Raw genomic sequence first — 19,300 nt, 5'->3', positions numbered from 1 at the left:
TCATAAGTATGTTTGAGTAAAAGTCTTTGTATTTTTTGTGAAAACCTAGAAAATCCGATATTTTCTGAAAATGTCTGAAAATGATGTGAAAATCAAGTATAAATGCATGTGTGAATTTCATAGTTGTAACATATATGGATGTAGTTTAGGTTTCTTGTATTGTAAGGAAGTGATAATTGTATATGAATATTTCCCCAGAAAATCCGATATTTTCTGATTTATAATAATGTCGAGGTTCTTGTATCGTTAAATAAGTTATTTTGTATTGACACAATCAAAGGGTTAATCTTCGAAATGTTAAATTTTGTATTGAATCTATATATGAGTCATTATAATCATACATGATAATGACTAGGTTGCCTATCTTGACATTTTTCCAAATGCCGGTATTTGATCAAGGTTTTGTCGCCTTAGACTGGCCTAGTTTAGCTGTAGCGAACAACTAAGGCGTGGGGGGTCACCCTGTATAGATCTATACACAAACTCTCGCTCTCCCTCCATGAGACTCTGATTATAACTACAAGCTACGATTGTACACTCAAGGTGCCAACCGACACGTCTCACTAGATTCTCAACCTTTCGTACTATGTTTAATGTTTACATGTATGTTATGCGTTATCCATCCAAAGGTACATTTATAAGTATACAAAGTTCAATAGTTATGTAAAGGTATAGTCACGATTTACTAAGCATGTGGATTTCAGTCCAAGCCCAATTAGCATGTAAATGGATCACAGAGGCCCAATAACATGTAAGTGGGTAATTTGGGCCCAATAGGCATATAAATGGACCACAAAGTCCCAATAAACATGTGACCCACAACTCAGGCCCAAATTAGCATGTGAATGGGTCGCAAGGCCCAATAAACATGTCATGGAAACATATTGGGCTCAATATACACTTGGATGGGCCTTTAAGGCCCATCGGCCACTTAAGATGAATATTAGGCCCAATAAAATTGTTTGTCAATGTATTCCGCCCATTCGTATTGTTTCGTTGCTTATTTTAGCTCGTGGTTTACCAAACTTATTATAAAAAGTTTCCTTTTTCATGAAACAACATTTTTGGTCAAAAGCCTCAAACTTTCAATTAAGGCCCAAAGTTATGTAAAAACGACACTTTAGTCCATAATTTGTAAAAATTTGTAATTTTGTCCCAAATGTCTAGAAATTTACGGTTTTAGTTCAAAAAAACATATATTTTGACATTTAAGACCTAGTTTTGCAGAAAAGTGCATTTTCAGCCCTTTGTTTGTAAAAAATTTACACTTTCGGTCCAATTTTGATAAAAGTTACATTTTTGGTCCAATTTGAAAATAAATGTTATTTTCACCCCTAAATTTGGTTTATTTAGATTTATGACTCAAATTTTGCTCAAATAACATTTTTAATCCCAAAAACTTCAGTTTTTTCGCAAATTTGGGCCCAAACCTGTGAGGCCCAAATGTTTGGCCCATTAAGCTGGAATTTGCATTTTTGGCCCTTTTTAAAGTATGTTTAACATAAAAATACCTTTTTATACATGTAGGACCTGTTTGGTCCCTATAAAAACATAAATGTCACTTTTTGCCTTTATTTTTTGTTTTCTTGACAATTTTGACTCTTAACAAAGTTTTTGCCTAAAATTTTTGTATCTTAAACATATAACACTATTAACTTGATAGTTTGATGTATAAGGTGCCTTAGTTCATGGATCTTAACTCAATGTTACTTAAGAAGTCATGATTTGCCAAGATCAAACATATTTTTACAACATAAACTAAGAAATCACACAAGACATGCATATAACACATAGATCTACACATTTTACTTGCATTCTCCCCCAAAAATCATGTAAAAACTGAAAATAGGGGGGGTATGAACTCACCTTTGCTGGATGTTTTGGTTTTTGAAGAAAGAATGGAAAGAATTTTGGTCCTAGCAACACCTTGAAGTGGATCTTGAGCTTATGAAGCTTCCAAGGTGTGATCATGGAATAAACTATGTAAGAAGGAGTTTTTCATGTTAAGACAAAGGAGGATACTTATGTTTGATAATAACTTACCAATGATAGTGATTGTGGTGAAAAATCCTCTTGGAAACACCCTAAATCTTGAAATTTTGAGGAATGGAGGAGGAGTTGTTCTTGAGAGCTAGAGAGAGTTTGAAGGAAATTTGAAGATGTGTGTGTGTGTTTACCTTCCGCCGAGGGTTTGAAGAGGGGAGAGAGAGAGTGTGTAATTCTTGTCTAGATACATGTAACTTGTATTGTTATATGGTGGTTATTGTGCATGGATGACCACCATGCAATATTGAGGTGACACATCCAAAAGTCTACCCTTTTTTCATTTTTTTTGTTAAATGGTGTTGGGCTGATATTTTTGGGCCAAGAAGGTAGGAATGGAATAGTTTGAGCCCATTAAACTTTAGTTAGTATTTTCAGATCCTAATCATAAAATTTTTGGCCCATTGAGCCTTTAGGGTATCTCACAGCCCAATAGTGTAAAAGAATGGGTTCTAAGGTCCATTAAGGTTATTTGGAGTTGTTATGGCCCAATAAGGTTCATTAGGGTTAGAATGAATCGTTCTAGGCCGAAATGGTCCAAAATGTTATAGATTTGTGAATTGGGTCCATTTAGAGTCCAAATAGGGTTTCCAAGCCCAAAATGGTTGAATTGGATGCTTATTGGTCCATTAGGCCTAATAAGGAAATCCTAGTCCAATATGGACTTAAACCCGGATTCTTAGGGTTTTTAGATTCTTTGTTGAACATAAAGGGTGAATTTAAGTGAGCATTGAGTTATATCTACTTAGAGTATATGTTTTACAATAGTTGAATGATTACACAAGAATAGAATTTCCTAGCTAAAATGCTAGTTGTGACAAAAGTTAACATCAAAGTGCTCGACATGAGAGGTATGAGATCATTGTCTCCATGATCACGACCAATATAAAGGATGGAGAGTCCATCACGACCCACTTGCAAAATATGCAAAGGTTTGTGGACCACTTGCAGAGGTTAAATGTCAACTTCGATGAAGAGTTGGCCATATATATTATTCTACACTCTTTACCTCCTTGTTATGATCAGTTTCGTATGACTTATCATATGAACAAAGAGGAGGTCACTCTAAGTAAGCGTCAAGGTCTCTCGATAACTATTGAAAGCAATTTGAAAGGCAAATCTGTTGTACTTACTCCTACTGTAACGACCCCTGTCTTGGCAATTGGACATGGGAAGGTAAAGAAGAGGAAGACTCCTTCCAAGAGTCATAAGGGAAAGTCCCATGTTGGATCCTCTTCTAGTGGGACCAAAGTTGGTCCTGTCACGCCCTCTTACAATCTAAAGGAAGCCGAGTGCTTCCATTGCCATGAAAAAGGGCACTGGAGATGAAGCTGGTCCAAATACTTGCAGGACATAGAAGATGGGAAGATCAAACCCTCATTTGCAAGTTTTTATACTATTCTATCTAATAACTCATCACATGCTAATTCTTGGGTCCTTGATACAGGGTGTGGTTTTCACATTTGTTCTGATTTGTAGGGTCTAAAAAGAAGTAGGGATATGGAGCACGGGAAGATGAACTTAATCATGGGGAATAGGAAAAATTCGCATGTCACCAAGATTGGAGTTTATTATTTATTGCTTAGTAGTGGGTTAAAATTAGATTTGAATAATTATTGCTACTCGTCTGATATGTCGAGAAATATTATTTCCTTTCATAGTTTGTATGAACAAGGTTTTACTTTTATTTTAATAATGAAATTGGTTCGATAAATGCTTATTTTAATGGTGTATTTTATGTTGAAGCATTACCTTTCAATGGCATATATGAAACTGTGATGGTTGTAGATAAATTAGGAAATAATGTATTGCATATTAATTCGTCCAATGACTTGGATAAATCATGCTTATGGCATTGTCGTCTTGGACATGTTAACAAGAAGCATATAGCCCAACTCCAAAAGAATGGAGTGTTGTAGTCATTTGACTTAAAGTCAGATGACACTTGTGAATCTTGTTTACTTGGAAAGATGACAAAGTCACCCTTCACTGGCACTTGTGCAAGGGCTGAGGGTCTGTTGGATCTCATACACACAAATGTGTGTGGACCCTTTAGAACTGCCACAAGAGATGCTAACCACTTCTATGTGACTTTTATTGATGATTACATCAGATATGGCTATATCTACTTAATCAAGCATAAGTCAGAAACCTTTGAAAAGTTCAAAGAGTTTAAGCAAGAAGTGGAGAATCAATTGGGTAGGAAGATAAAGATGCTTCAATCCGATTGAGGAGGAGAGTATCTTAGTATCAAGTTCCACGACTACCTTAAGGAATGTGGAACTGTTTCACAATTGACGTCACTTGGTACACCATAGCTTAATGGTATATCTGAGAGGCGCAATCGAACCTTGCTAGACATGGTTCGTTCCATGATGAGTCGAGCTTCGTTACCTATCTCATCATGGTCGTATGCCTTAGAGACTACCGCCTATATCCTTAATCTAGTCCCAACTAAAAAGGTTTCCAAAACACCTCATGAGATGTAGACATGGATTTCCCTCGTTAGACCACATCAAGGTTTGGGGTTGCGAGGCTTTCGTAAGATGAGAGACTCACGACAAGCTCGAACCTCGTAGTGAGGGATGTATTTTCATCGGCTACCCATAGAAATCCTGTGGATATCTCTTCTATAGGCCGAGTAACAATGTTGTATTCGTTGCAATGGGAGGAGTCTTTCACGAGAGAGAACTCATATGCTGAGAGGACAGTGGGAGGCAAATTGACCTTGAAAAGCTTCAAGAGTTAAGTGATGAAGGAACCTCAAACACTATCACTCAACCAATTGACGAGTCCTTACCTCTGAGGCGCTCCAGTAGTGTTAGGAATGCACCTGAGTTTTATGGTTTCCATATTAATATTGAAGGTGATACATTTATCAGTAATAGCACACTGGTAAATTTGGATGAACCTAAAAACTACAAGGAAGCCATGGAAGGCCCTGAGTCTACTAAATGGAAAGATGCAATGGACAGTGAGATTTAGTCCATGTATGACAATCAAGTTTGGAACTTGGTTGACAATGTACCAGGCCGTAAGACAGTCAGGTGCAAATGAATCTTCAAGAAGAAGACCGACATGGATGGGAAAGTACACACTTATAAGGTGCGATTGGTTTCAAAGGACTTTATTCAAACTCTTGGAGTTGACTATGACGATACCTTCTCACCAGTAGCGAAGATTAATTCTATAAGGGTTATGCTAGCCATAGTTGCATTTCATGATTATGAAATGTGGCAAATGGTTGTCAATACCACTATCCTTAATGGGAAGTTGGCTGAGGATGTTTACATGAATCAACCAGAGGGTTTTGTTGATGCAAAGTACCCTAATAGAGTGTGCAAGCTTGAGAAATCCATTTATGGATTAAATCAAGCATCTCGCCGATGGAATCTTTGTTTTGATGACAAATTCAAAGAGTTTGGTTTCTCAAGAAGCGAGGATGAGCCATGTGTATATGTCAAAGCTAGTGGGAGTATAGTTAGCTTTCTGGTATTGTATGTTGATGACATACTACTCCTAGTGAATGACATCCTAACCTTGCAGGAGGTTAAGTCATGGCTTGGGAAATGTTTTGCTATGAACCACCTCGGAGAAGCTGCTTATATTCTAGGGATAAGGATATTAAGAAATAGGAGTAAAAGACTAATAGGACTTAGTCAAACTACCTACTTGGACAAGGTGTTGAAACATTTCAGCATGGCGGGGTCTAAGAAAGGAGACTTACCTATCCAGAGCAATACCAAACTGAGTAAGACTCAAAATCCAAGTACAGATGCTGAGATTGCAGAAATAAGTCAAATACCATATGCTTTTGCTGTTGGATCGATCATGTATGTTATGACATGTACTCACCCTGATGTTGGCTTTGCTCTGTGCATGGTTAGCAGATATCAAGGGAATCCTAGTAAAGCTCACTGGACTGCGGTAAAGAACATTCTAAAGTACCTGCGGTGGACTAAGGACTGGGTCCTTACCCTCGGTGGGAGTGATGACTTAAGAGTAACCAGGTATAGTGATGCCAACTTTCAGACCAACAGAGATAATTTCCGCTCTCAGTCGGGCTGGATATTTACCCTAAATGGTGGAGGAATAACTTGGAAAAGTTCCAAACAAGAGATTGTAGCTGATTGAACATGCGAATCAGAGTATATAGCCAAGTGAGGCATCGAAGGAGGCGATATGGCTAAAGAACTTCATTGGAGACCTTGCGTTATGGGCTTAGTTTTTGTATATCCGTAGGGTCTTGTCCATACGTGATTATTGATTAGGGTTAAGCTATTTATAGTGCATGCATGTATGCCTTAGATACGATCGTCATTATTGTTATTATTGTTTTGTAACCCTAAACACCTCTACAGTCGAAGTTCTTAGTCGAGCTCTTCTGAGGTGTTAAAGCTTAATCATTCGACATCAGTTAAACTATTCATGTGTTCTTTATTTCTTTATTTATTGCTTTTCTGCTAAGAATCAATCGATCCTACTAGAACTTTATTTCAACAATTTTATCAGAGCAGGAGACTGTGTAATCAATACGCATCCCTTCTGTTTGAAGAACTCTTTAGGGTTTCTGCTTTTATCGAAAATAAAGAAGCCGTCTTCTTCCTGTCGACGGTAACTCTTGTGTTTGATAAAACCCTAATCTCAAGTTTACAGGCCTGATTCTTGCAGTACCTAGGAAAGGCTCATCATGTCACATGACTATTCTCAAACAAATCCTAACAACATCTCCAACAACATTGGATCCACTACAAGGGTTCACATTCTTTACACTCAAGACTATGAAGTGTGGGCGCATCACTTTGAAGATTACGTAGTTGGATTTGAAGATAATGGTTATCTCACCTGGGAAGCTATCACAATTGGGCCGTTTGTTCATTCTGTAATGAACAGGACAGTAAAGACTCAAAAAGAATATAATAAGCTTTTGATGGACATAGAGAAGATTCCACAAGACGAAAAGGATAAGCTGCTATGTAACGTGAAAGCCATGAGAATGATCAGATTCTTATTGCAATCTAACACTTTTCGTTTAATCGGTTCATGCACGACGGCTAAAGAAATTTGGGATAGGTTAAAAGAACTATACTCAACCGATGAGGATCTAGAACACTCGATACAAACCTTGTTGCTCTCAGAATTTGGAGCTTTTGAACAGAAACCTGAAGAGAAACTGATACAGACCTTTGATTCCTTCAATCATCTCCTCATCAAGATGATCAAGCATGACATTGAAAGAAAAGTGATTGAGCAGAAGGTGACCTTCATGAATGGCTTAAGACCAGAATGGATGGCAGTAGTTTCAACTTTGAAAGCTCATGAATAGTTTAAATCATACTCGCTAGCGAAACTAATGGGTATTCTTAAATCCCATGCAAGCGTGGTAACCAAGGAGGCAAGGGTAGTTTCGGGTGTGGGATCGCTGGCCCTTGTCTCAAAAGGCAAAAGTGTAGCAGAAGAAGAGGAGGATTCAGATATGTCTGAGTGTGATCTTACCAGCGAAGAATATGCAATGATGGTCACCAACCCAAAGAAGTTTGCATGAAAGAAGTTCCTTGTCAATAAGAACCGAATCTGGCAAGGAAGTTACAATTCTGAGAAGGTAAAAGAAGAAACGAAGAACACATCTCAAAAGGATGACGACAAGAAAGAATGCAAGCTTGTAGGATACTCTGGATTCGATTGCAATTATTGTCATGACAAGAACCACTTTGCCAAAGATTGCATGTTAGGGAAGATGGCTGAGAAAAGGGACGGTGAAGATGATGAGTCTTATTACATGCGAAAGTTGGAAGAAATAAAGAAAAAGAGTTCAACTAATAGTTCAATGAATGCTTTGATTGTGTAGGAAAATGTGGATGAAGATGAGTTCGGTGGCGTCGAAATTTGGTCAACCGATTCTGAGGATAAAGAAGTGAGAAAACCGTCACATGGAAGAGCTTATGTGGCAAAAAAGGAAGTTACTAGTTCGGCTGGGAAATGTTTAATGGTTACTGCTGGAAGACCAACCAAAGGTGAGCATAAGGAGCCGAAGCTGAATGAGGACAAGTGTTTTGCAGCCAAGCCCATGAGTGAGAGGATCAACGACTGTGATCAGTAGATCAAAAAGGTACAATCCATCCTTGAATCACTTAAAGTTCCCATCACAAACTATGAAGAAGAATTAAATGAAATAAAGATTAAATTTTCTAACTTAAGTGGTAGTCTCATGCAAACTCGCTTAGCGAACTCTAACCTAATTGACCAACTCAGCAGGGTGTCTTCGAAGAGTGAGGAGAGAAGGATGTGGATTGAGCTGAAGGAGACAGAGTTAGTTAGAGCCAGGGATGAACTTATTTATTTGCAACGAGACAACTTAAAGTTTTTAAAACAACATAATGTTTTTTGTTTAATTGCAAAACGTTTATATGCGAATATTACTCAGTTGCACTTAGACTGTGAAATAGGGAAAAAGATTCACAAGATGATCTTACCCTTCCTTGAATTTAAGGAGGATGAGGTTATTGCTGAGTGTGAATCAGTAATATCATCAGAAGAGACTTCCATCCCTTACAAAATAGGACTGGACAAGATTGAAACCTTTATTGACTCCAAGGAACACAAATGCATGCTCAAAAATCTTTTGGATGATAACTATAGGTTGAAAATTAAGTCCGAGACCATTCAAACATTTGACTTGTCAAACGCCAAATTAATTTCAGAACATAAAATGAATATAGAAAACACTTCTGAATTTGATGAGGAAAGTGAAATGAGCGAAATCTCGGTGGAAGATGTGATTGATTGCTCTGCATTTTTGAAGAGCGAAACCGAGAATGAAAAACCACTCATATCTGAGAACGCGGTTAAATATGCTTGCCTGTCAAAGGACAAGTCGAAGAAACTCAAAGAAAAAGTAGTTGTCTATTAGAAAGCTCAAACAATGCCAAATAGAGTATATGTCGTTGAAGGTGTCACCAAGAAACAAACGGCATAATTGAAAATCTTGGTCGACAAAGACAATGCTGAAGGGTGCGCTGATCACTTCTTGTCTGCCCCTATCGATAATGTAGACGAAACCATCGACTTATCAAAGCGAACCTCGTGGAGGGTAAGGGGTAGATACGTTGCTGAACCCATCAACAAACACTCAAGTTTTGATAAACCGAGCATGAGTGGAACAAAAGTGATACCAGAAGAACCAAAAAAGTCATCCAATGTATCTTCCAAGACAATCGAAGCTCAAAAAGAGAAGACAAAATCAAGCTTCAATATTCATAAATCTCAAAAGTAGCTGGCTGAACAGAAATGCCAAAGAAATAAGAGATACATGAACAATATGAATGAGCGAAAACAGTTTTGGCAGTCTCAAAATCCCAACCATGTTCCTTCCAAGAAAGAGTCAAATGTCAAAGGAAATAACAAGCCAAAGATCGACTGAAATGAAAGTCTCAGTCCCAAATCATATTATTCCAGAACCCAGAACCGAACATCTAGTTTCGGTCCTAACGTCAAGGCTGAGAACCAAAAGTCTGGTTTCGGTCCTTCTTGCTACCAACAAAAGCCTTATTCTGTGAAGGATATCAAAGGAAAGGGAAAGCTTAATTCGAACTCTGGTATCAATAATAAGAAAAAGTCAGCTAACCCTAAGACTCAAAAGAATATTCCAAAACCAACTAACAAAACACCATCTGAAACACCAAAATTTAAACAAGACAAAAATAAAATAAAAGTTTACACCATCAAAAGAAAAAACAAAACCACTCTAATAAAAAGTACCTATTTGGTTGATATTGCTGTTGCTATTCCTTTTTCTGTAAAAGACTCACCAGGGCCCAAGAGACTTTGGGTTCCTAAATCAGCTTGAATTTGTAGGTTATAAGTGACTAGCAGTTCGATGACGAATGGTACATAGACAGTGGCTGCTCACGTCACATGACAGGAAGGAGGGAAGAGCTGTGGGAGTTTTGGTCCCTTAAGGATGGCGGATGTGTAAAGTATGGAAATAATTCCTATGGCACAATCAAATAATATGGAATGATAACCAACGGAGAATTCACAATTCGAAAAGTGGCTTACGTGGAAGGATTGCAACACAACCTCATCAGTGTATCTCAATTGGTTGTGGGAATCAGTTTGAAAGTTTCATTCGATGATGAGGGATCACAAATTTTTGAAAAGCAATCCAAAAGAGTTCTGTTGAAGTCTGAACACAAGGGGGGATGTATACTTTAAATCTTAACCCAATTCGTGGAAAACCAGCAATATGCCTGTTGTCAAAGGCGAACTCTGATGAGAGCTAGTTATGGCACCGACGCGTATCACACCTGAACTTCAAAGAGATTAATAAGTTGGTGCTTGGTGATCATGTTCGAGGCCTTCCTCTTCTCAAGTTTGATAAGGAACACCTATGTGCAACATGTAAGATGGGCAAGCAAAAGCAGAAAGATCCATCCCACATGTATCAATACAAAGATTGTTGAAGCTCTTGAACTTCTGCATATTGACTTATGTGGACCTTCGGCTATCGAAAGCATTGGTGGTAGTAAGTTCATTCTAGTCATAGTAGATGGTTTTCACGCTTCACCTGGGTTTTCTTTCTTAAACAGAAATCAGACGCGACTCCCAAGATGAAGGTTTTTATCAAGCAAGTAGAACTGCAGCTGTGAAAGATGGTGAGGAACATTAGAAGCGACAAGGGGCTTGAATTCAAGAATAAAGACTTTGAAGATTTTTTGGCTGAAAAGGGAATATCTCATAACTTCTCTGCTCCCTATACACCACAACCGAATGGAATTGTTGAAAGACGAAACCGTTCCTTATGTGAAGCAGCCCGAACCATGCTGAGCTTCGCTTCTCTTTCGCTATACTTTTGGGCTGATGCTGTAGCAACTGCATGCTACACCCAGAACTGATCCTTACTTAACAAACGATTCTCCATCACCCCACATGAGATTTTGAACAATCGGATGCCCAACGTTAAGTTTCTTCACGTGTTCGGTTCAAGATGCTTTATTTTCAACTCCAAAGAGAACCGAAACCAGTTCCACGTCAAAGTCAATGAGGGAATTTTTCTTGATTATTCACTCACTTCAAAGGCATATAGGATTTTCAATAAACATTCCAAGCATATTGAAGAAACCTACTATGTAACCTTTTGTCACACCCCACTAAAGCGGAAATGCAAGATATGACAACGATAACGGTTTCATTGCAAAAGATAAAGATACATCACCATAGCAGTATTTAAAAGTTTACAACCCATAGCTTAAAAAGAAACAAAGTACAAGTTTTTCCAAAACAACATTGTTCAAAATATAACTTCATAATAGCTTCAACACGATGCAACATGCTCTATGATGATGAATCTTTACATCCACTTACTAATTATTTCCTGAAAAAGCATGTAAAACGAGCGTCAACTATGAAAATAGTTGGTGAGTTCACAAGTTTATAAAATCGAGCTTGAAATAAGGCTTTTCGTAAATACAAGTACATTGCTTTAATGATAAACAAAGTTGATTGCTATTAATGAATACAAGTTTATTGCTATAACGAGAAACGAGTTTGTATGTGTATGGGAAAACAATGAGTCTCAACCAAACCTATGACTGAAGCCCTATCGAGATCTATGCTTATCATTCCATAGATGAATATGGTATCATGCACTCCAGCGATTCGGGCGAGTGAGGAGTTGTCAATTCCTAATAGCGCTATCCATAATGACCATTGGCTCAAAGAGTTAATGGTTAGAGATAAGGGAAGGGCCTTAGTACGATAAGTTCTCATGTTCCGTGTTGCATAGACATACATAAAGAAACATAGCAATACAATAGCAATCATGTTTGATACAAATCAATTTAAATACAACATGCAAATTATAGTTTTTATGGACATGCTTTTCCACCCCAAAACATAAAAACTGAAAATAGGGGAGTGCGTGAATACTCACAACGTTTCGAGTAGCTACAAGTGGTACTTCGGAATGCACCAACGTCTTACTACCGGGATCCTACGACATCAAACACACACTAGTGAGTTTCCATGTCGAAATCTATTGCTAATATACTAAATTCTACATATAGTGAAATGCCAATTTATGTTTTAGTATTGGATTAATTGGTTACACTTTTTCTGAAATAATGAAATTCTACAAGTCGTGCGATTAATTACAACTTTGGGATATTGATTTTCCAAATTTTTAAGTCTTTATAACAACATAAATTCACAAAAAATAGCATTCAAAGGATAAAAATTCTCAAACTTTTTATTTAACTGTTATTACACAATACTAAACTGGGAAAAATATAAAAATGGATTTCCAAGCTGTTTAATTATATTTTATGATTTTTGAGCATTTATTCCAATAAAAATTGAAATAAATAGAAAACAGTTTCCAAAATTACTCAAACTTTTTATTTAACTGTTATTATACATAAATAGGCTGGGAAAAATATAAAAGATATTTTTCAGTGGGTATTTCTATTTTTCATTGTTTTATTACTTTAAATAATAATTAATTGAAGAGATAATATTAAACAGTTAAAATAAATTACCAAAAATTTTTGTAACATCATTTACAGTATAAATAACCTTGGAAAAATATCAAAAGTGGTTTTCGTAATGTATAATCTGGTTTTGGGTATTTATGTGTAATTAACTTTAGAAAATAAGAGAAAAATAGTTTAAAGTAGAGAAAAATCCTCAAAATTTTTATGTAACCTCCTACTGTACAATATGATGTTCTGGTACATTTTCCTGAATTTTGGATAATCAGAACTATTTTTACCATTTTAAAACCATTATAATTACCAAAAATCGGGAAAAATAGCAACGCATGCTGATAAATGTTGAAATTGTTTTTCTGAGTCACCCATCACAGTTAAGGTGTGCGAAAATTGTTAGATAAAATTTTTACACTCTATAAAGTGGTTTTGTGATTTATTATATCTTAACAAAAAGAAAATCGGAAATCATACCAAACAGCAGCAAAAATTGATGAAATTTTGTGAGGGGTCATTATTCACCATAGGGGTCATCCATGAATTTATTCCGGATTTATAGACCCCTGGAAGTATCTTAGGTGATTTATGCCCTTGGTTTCTTGCAATAATTTTAATAAATCAAAGAAATAATAAAAGCTTTTGGTATTTTACAGATTATCACATGCATGTGAGGGATTTCAAAAGGAAAAATCTTAAAAATTTATTCAGAAGGGAAATAGGGGTATTGAACCCAAACAAGTTAAGAAATGTTGCATGCAATGGTGCATGAGATATAAATGTGGCTGAAGTTCATGAATTTGTGTAGCCCATTCAGTGAGGTTTTAAGCCACGAAATTTCAGCCATCATTCACCGGATATGTTAAGTTTCTAAAGTATTTATCCTCAGATTTATGGTTGGGTTTAAGGCCATTGATCATGCAAGGAAAAAATGGTGATCACAGAAAAAGAGCTGTTTGCGCAACTATTTTGTAAAAATTGCCAAAAATCGGATATTTAATATTTTACAGTGAGACCAGTTGGGTTTGAAATTTCACTCATGGAGCTATCCAATAAAAAAATAATATCATGATTTGGTTAAGTAATGACCGAGTTATGGTCGTTCAAAGTTGAAAAAAGTAATCTGGCAGATTGCATGTTTGCTTTGAATGCATTCTTAGGATATTTTGACAAGAACATCATGCATGCCTCTGTTAAGGTCCGATTTCTAGCAAATGCATGGAGTGAATGAACATACAAGATGTACTAGAAATGGTTTAAATGCTTTTGATCATGTAAGAACACAAAAGAAATGGAGACGAAGATGTAATACTTGGTTTTGAAGTCACATGGACATATGTGCATCATTTTCACTCCTTGCATGGGTTTGATCCCGGATTTTCACCATTTCAAACAAATGCATTGTGTTATGGTGAGAATCTACAAACTACAAGGGAAAAATAAGGATTTCTAGCCATGGAAAGGCATAGAATCCGAAAAGTAGAGAAAACTATGAAGAAGAAGAAGTAAAAATCATGAAACTATGAGAGAAGATGTTGTTGTTTACCTTGGTTTTGACTCTGAGGGAAGTAAGAACACTTCAAAGTCTTCAAAATCTCGAAATTTGGCAGAGGAATGAGAGAAATTTCGTGAGTTAGAGAGAGAAAGGAAGAGAGTTTGTGTGTGTTAGGAGGGTGGAGTGTGAGAGAGTGAAGAGGGAAGAGGTAGAGTGTAGGAAATGAGTTAATGATTGAAGTTTTTGGGAAGAGGGAGCATGGGGGAGGGGAGATGGCCGGTTTTTGAGTGGGTTAGGAGCCCTCTCTCTCTCTCTCCAAAAATTCAAATTAATAATTTCCCTCTTCATTTTTTTATAAAAATCTAATTTTTATAAAAGTGATTCTTTAAGCAATTTTTGATTTATTTAAAATCTTTGTTTTTAACTTAAAAATTATGATTAATGTATGATAATTTATATTTCTATTTCATTGGTATAATCCATAATTTGATTAATAAAATTTGATATTTTGGAAGTTTATAGCCAAACTTTATAAAGTTTTTAAGCTTTAAGATTTATAAATTTGGATTTTGGGCTCTTTAGGGTTTTTGGAATATTGTTTGATGTTCATCATCATAATGAAGTATAATTAGAATATTTTAATTTATTTTTAGGGTTTTATACCCTTTTTCAATTATAACAATGCTTGAAAGTTTCATTCAAATTATCGCATTGGCATTTCCTATTGTAGTTAAGCAACTTACTAGAATCGTAAGTGTCAAGTATATTAGTCCTAGATCTTAGTTGGATCCTAGTTTATGCAAGATTTTGACCTAATCTAAACTACTAGGCCATGGCATGTTGTGCATAAATGGTTTTTATAAAGATGCATGAGTCCAAGAATGACCTGAATTTGACAGTTGTCACACCTTTGATGATAACTACATGAAGAAAGTTCAAACAAGCGATAGTACCATGGGGGAAATATTTCCAGAATCAGGACAAGTCTCGGCTCCCCTTTCCAACTTGTTTGATGAGTACATAAGACTATTTGATGAACCAGAAAAGGCTATACACTCGGAGGAGAAAGCAGCAGACAATAAAATCGACAATCTGAAAACGATCATTGTTGAAGCTACAAAAGAAATGGAAAATGATCGTTTTAAACCAACTGATGGTCAACCCTCAACTGAACCTCCAAATAACAACTCAATGTTCAAGGGGGAGGGTTCATCTGTATCCAACACAATGAAATTATCAACCGAGGGGGAGTATCCAACTCCAATCGAGGGGGAGAATTCTGAACCTGACATGGGATACGCTTCGACATGTGAGGGGGAGAATGAAAATACAAATGATGAAGGCAATCAATCAGAATATGAAGAAGAAGTTCGGCACGAGGATTTACCAAAAGGTTCTACATCTCCTCGTTCTCCAACTCCCACTGAACAACTTAACGACAAGATTCCTACTCCTCCACCATCTCCACCGAAAACTACAGTTCAAGTTTCGGTTGCTCCACCAATTCCTCCAACTCAACCTACTCAACCTACTACTACTGCACTACCACCACCAGTTAGCACAAAACCAATCTCCACAACTATAACTCCATTACCACCTCCCATTATTTCACCATCAATCATCACAACCATGACCGAATTACCAGCAAAAGTCAACGTATCTAATACGGGGGCTAATATTGAAACCGAAACCCCTGTTACTCCCAAACCTCTTTCACCATCACCCTTAAATGATTCTGCTTCTACTCTTGGTGGTGACAATTTTGAGTTTGACTCAACTTATTACAGTCCTTATAGACTTCCCACCGATAAAGATGAAGAGGCTCCAGTAACAAGACAAAAAGTGCAGGGTCTTGATGATAAGCTTGACCAATTGCTCGCTTCTTCTTCAAAGTACAATGATGTTGTGATGAAAGCTTTTTTGGACACTGCTTTTGAACAGTATACAAATGCAATTGATAAATCAACAAAGGCGGTTGAAGCATCCTCATCCTCCTGTAAGCAAGCTACAACCGATGTCGCGTAACTCATTCACAATTCCCAGATCTTTCTTGAATCCTTTAAGGGTCATGCTGATGCTAATGCAGCTAAGGTGAATGCATTCGTTGAATCTCTCTCAAAGTCTCTTCAAGGGGAGCAAGTCAAATTCGAGACTGTTCGTTCTGATATTTTAGCCGATAACAAGTCTCTTTTGTTGTTGGTTGATTCTCGGATTGAAAATCTATGTGCTAACTTAGCCATGGAAAACCGGCTCATGGATGCTCTGGCTAAGAAGACCACCACTGTTGAAGTCTAGTTGGTTCAACTTGATCAAGCTAGCCACGAGATTACTACTCTGAAAACCGAGCGTGTAGTCCTTAAAAGCTGTGTCGGTGATGTTCTGAATATTTTGGGTTCTATTGTGAATTCTCATGACCAAGTTCTCACCCTTACGATCCGAAATCATTTGACGTCAAAGCTCCTTCTGGAAATTGAGATCCTTAGTCAGATGAATGGTGTTACGGAGCCGATTTTTACTCCGTAACAAGGAGGAGAAGGTAGTACAAAAATTCCTCCTGTTCAACCTCCTGTTAAACCGAAGGTCATCATCAAAACCGAACCGAAGGTTAATGTAGCTTCGGGTTCTAGTAGTCAAGAAAAGAGGAAAGATGTTTCTGATGCAAATGATGAAAGTGATGAAGATAGAGAGACCACTGCTGATGTCTTGAAACGAAAGAAAAGAGATCAAGAGTTAGATAAAAATCTTCAGGTTGCTAAAGAAGAAGTAGAGAGAGAACGAAAGAAGAAGGAAGAGCATGATGCTCTAATTTGCAAAAAGGCTCTGTTTCCTCCTTGGACTGAGGAAGGACTTATCAAAGAAGCAATTGAGTTTCCTAGCACTTACTGGCTAGAACCTGTTGCTTCCTTTGATTGTGATAACTCAAGGGACTCACAGTTCGATATGCCTATAACAAAAAAGGCATTTTTTTCATTGTTTTGATTCAACGGTTGAAGTTCCCTCTCCTCATCCTCAGGTTGATCGTGATCTCATCCATTACTATCTTCAGTTCAGTCAGCCTCAATACTTGACATGGAGTGCCCAGAAAATAACCTATGTCAAGGTATTGAAACGCTCTACTGCTGGCAAGTTGATAAATGTGCAGTTCAGAGTAACACGAAGAAATGACAATTCTGTTCATATAATTTCCTTGGCTGATCTTCCAAATCTTAATCCTCATGATTGGATTTTGCTGTTCAATATTCTTCTTACCAACTCTAAGGAGTATGAACTGATCCTGAATCATCTCAAGAGAATGTTGGTGTCTTATCTATGAAGTTGCTAAGATGGATCAGGAAATTGCTCATGTTATGAGGAAGAAACCGACAGTGAAGCCTACGGAGAAGCCAGGTGATGTCAACAAAATGAATCTAGGCCAGATTGATTTAACTCATCTTAGTGTCATGTTGACAAGAAGCAAAGGTGAAAGGTTTTTGTTCGCTCTTGTTGACAAGCACTTGTTCTCCACCGACTGCTTGGAACACATTCTCAACATCATCCATCGGTGTAAGAAGAACTCTGACTCAGACAAGAAGAATTTTACTGACATGCTTCGGTGGTATATCATTTTTCGACAAACTCTTTTGGCCATTATACCAAGTGTGTTCAAGACTGTCAGGAAGTCTGCTATTGCTCAACAGAACTGAGCTCTCGACTCCAATGAAGAAAAGGGGGATATTGTTGGGTATTTTATGTTGCGTCATGGGCTTAGTTTTTGTATATCTGTATGGGCTTGTCCATACGTGATTATTGATTAGGGTTAATCTTTTTATAGTGCATGCATGTATGCCTTAGAGACGGTCGTCATTATTGTTATTATTGTTTTGTAACCCTAAACACCTCTACAATCGAAGTTCTTAGTCAAGCTCTTCTGAGGTATTAAATCTTATTCATTCGACATCAGTTAAACCATTCCCCGTGTTCTTTATTGCTTTATTTATTGCTTTTCTGCTAAGAATCAATCGATCCTACTAGAACTTTATTTCCACACTTTGGAAACCAATGTTGCATGTATAATTAAAGAAAACATAGATCCAAAGCATTAGGGTTGTATATGCACCATAGGAATGTTAGAGTACATAAAACCCAACACTAACGACCCTCCACCGATCAAGTGAGCGGTGGGTAAGAATGGATACCCAATGACAATCATTTTATAAGCCGCTTCCTTAAACTTCCCTTATAGATCGACTTCCTGAATGAGGCGTACTAGTGGTTCGACTGACTTGTCTTTAGGAGGGTTCTAGAGTTTCTTTCCTCAAATTACCAAATAGCCCCTAAACATTTAATTAATTCAATTAATCCCAAAATTAATTCCAATTAATTTTTGATTAACTTTTAATTAAATAATATGATTTCTAATTAATATATTATCTCCATAGTACATTAATAAATCATTCATTTTAATTTATTAATCAAATAATAGATTCTTCCTCTTCTTCAATAGGTCATCCTGTTTAGTCCCTAGTATGAAGGCAGCCTAAAAGGACCGTGCCACTATCAATTCAAGTACATACCAATTATAGTTATGGGCTTAGACACATAATCCAATAGATATATCGTTCATAACTTCAAGCAACAAAACACATTACTATAGGGTTTGTGTATAGTACATCAATTCAATTATTAAGAATAATCAAATGATCTACAATATAATCTTTTTATAAATTCACACCCTGAAGGAAACAATATTTAGACCAATAACACTTTATTCTTCATCCTCGTTTTCTTGTGAATTATTGGAGAACAAGAATACCAAAAGCTTTGTGTATGGAGGCTAGGGTTTTTGAAACTACGAGGGAGAGGCAAATAAATTTTATGGCTCTTAAGGGTAGGAAGAAGGAGGCGACTAGATGGTTGCTTTATTTAGGAAAACCCTAATTACAAACTTGTTTACCAAGGAAACCTTTATATAAGGCCGACATTGATGCTAAACTTATCCCCCACGAAGACCTTTTAACTAATAACATAATTATATATACTTAAATAAATAGTTATCTAGTCATAATTAAATATTCATAAATGCAAATTAAGTCCATCTCTTTTATAATTTCCAATTAAACCATCAAAACATTGATGAATAACAAACAATCCCTTTAGTGATTATAAGTTTGTCAAAACTCCCATATGTCCAACACTTAAAATATGGTATGACCTGCACGGTAAGGATGTGATCCCCTCTCAATACATAGGAATGATTGGTTCCTCGTTATACTACAACCTATAGACATGACATTATGTTTCC

General features: G+C 36.7%; 1 protein-coding gene across 1 annotated transcript; it reads left to right on the top strand.

Moving 5' to 3' along the window:
• Positions 1-14,973: 14,973 nt before the first annotated feature.
• Positions 14,974-16,998, top strand: LOC111893610 (uncharacterized). The gene is made up of 3 exons (XM_023889677.1): positions 14,974-16,015; positions 16,106-16,302; positions 16,600-16,998. The coding sequence occupies exons 1-3, from the start codon at positions 14,974-14,976 to the stop codon at positions 16,996-16,998; spliced, it is 1,638 nt and encodes a 545-aa protein (XP_023745445.1).
• Positions 16,999-19,300: the final 2,302 nt, after the last annotated feature.

Source organism: Lactuca sativa, chromosome 4 (assembly GCF_002870075.4).
Source record: "Lactuca sativa cultivar Salinas chromosome 4, Lsat_Salinas_v11, whole genome shotgun sequence".
Classification (NCBI taxonomy): Eukaryota; Viridiplantae; Streptophyta; class Magnoliopsida; order Asterales; family Asteraceae; genus Lactuca; species Lactuca sativa.
This window is presented reverse-complemented; position numbering and strand designations above follow the sequence as displayed.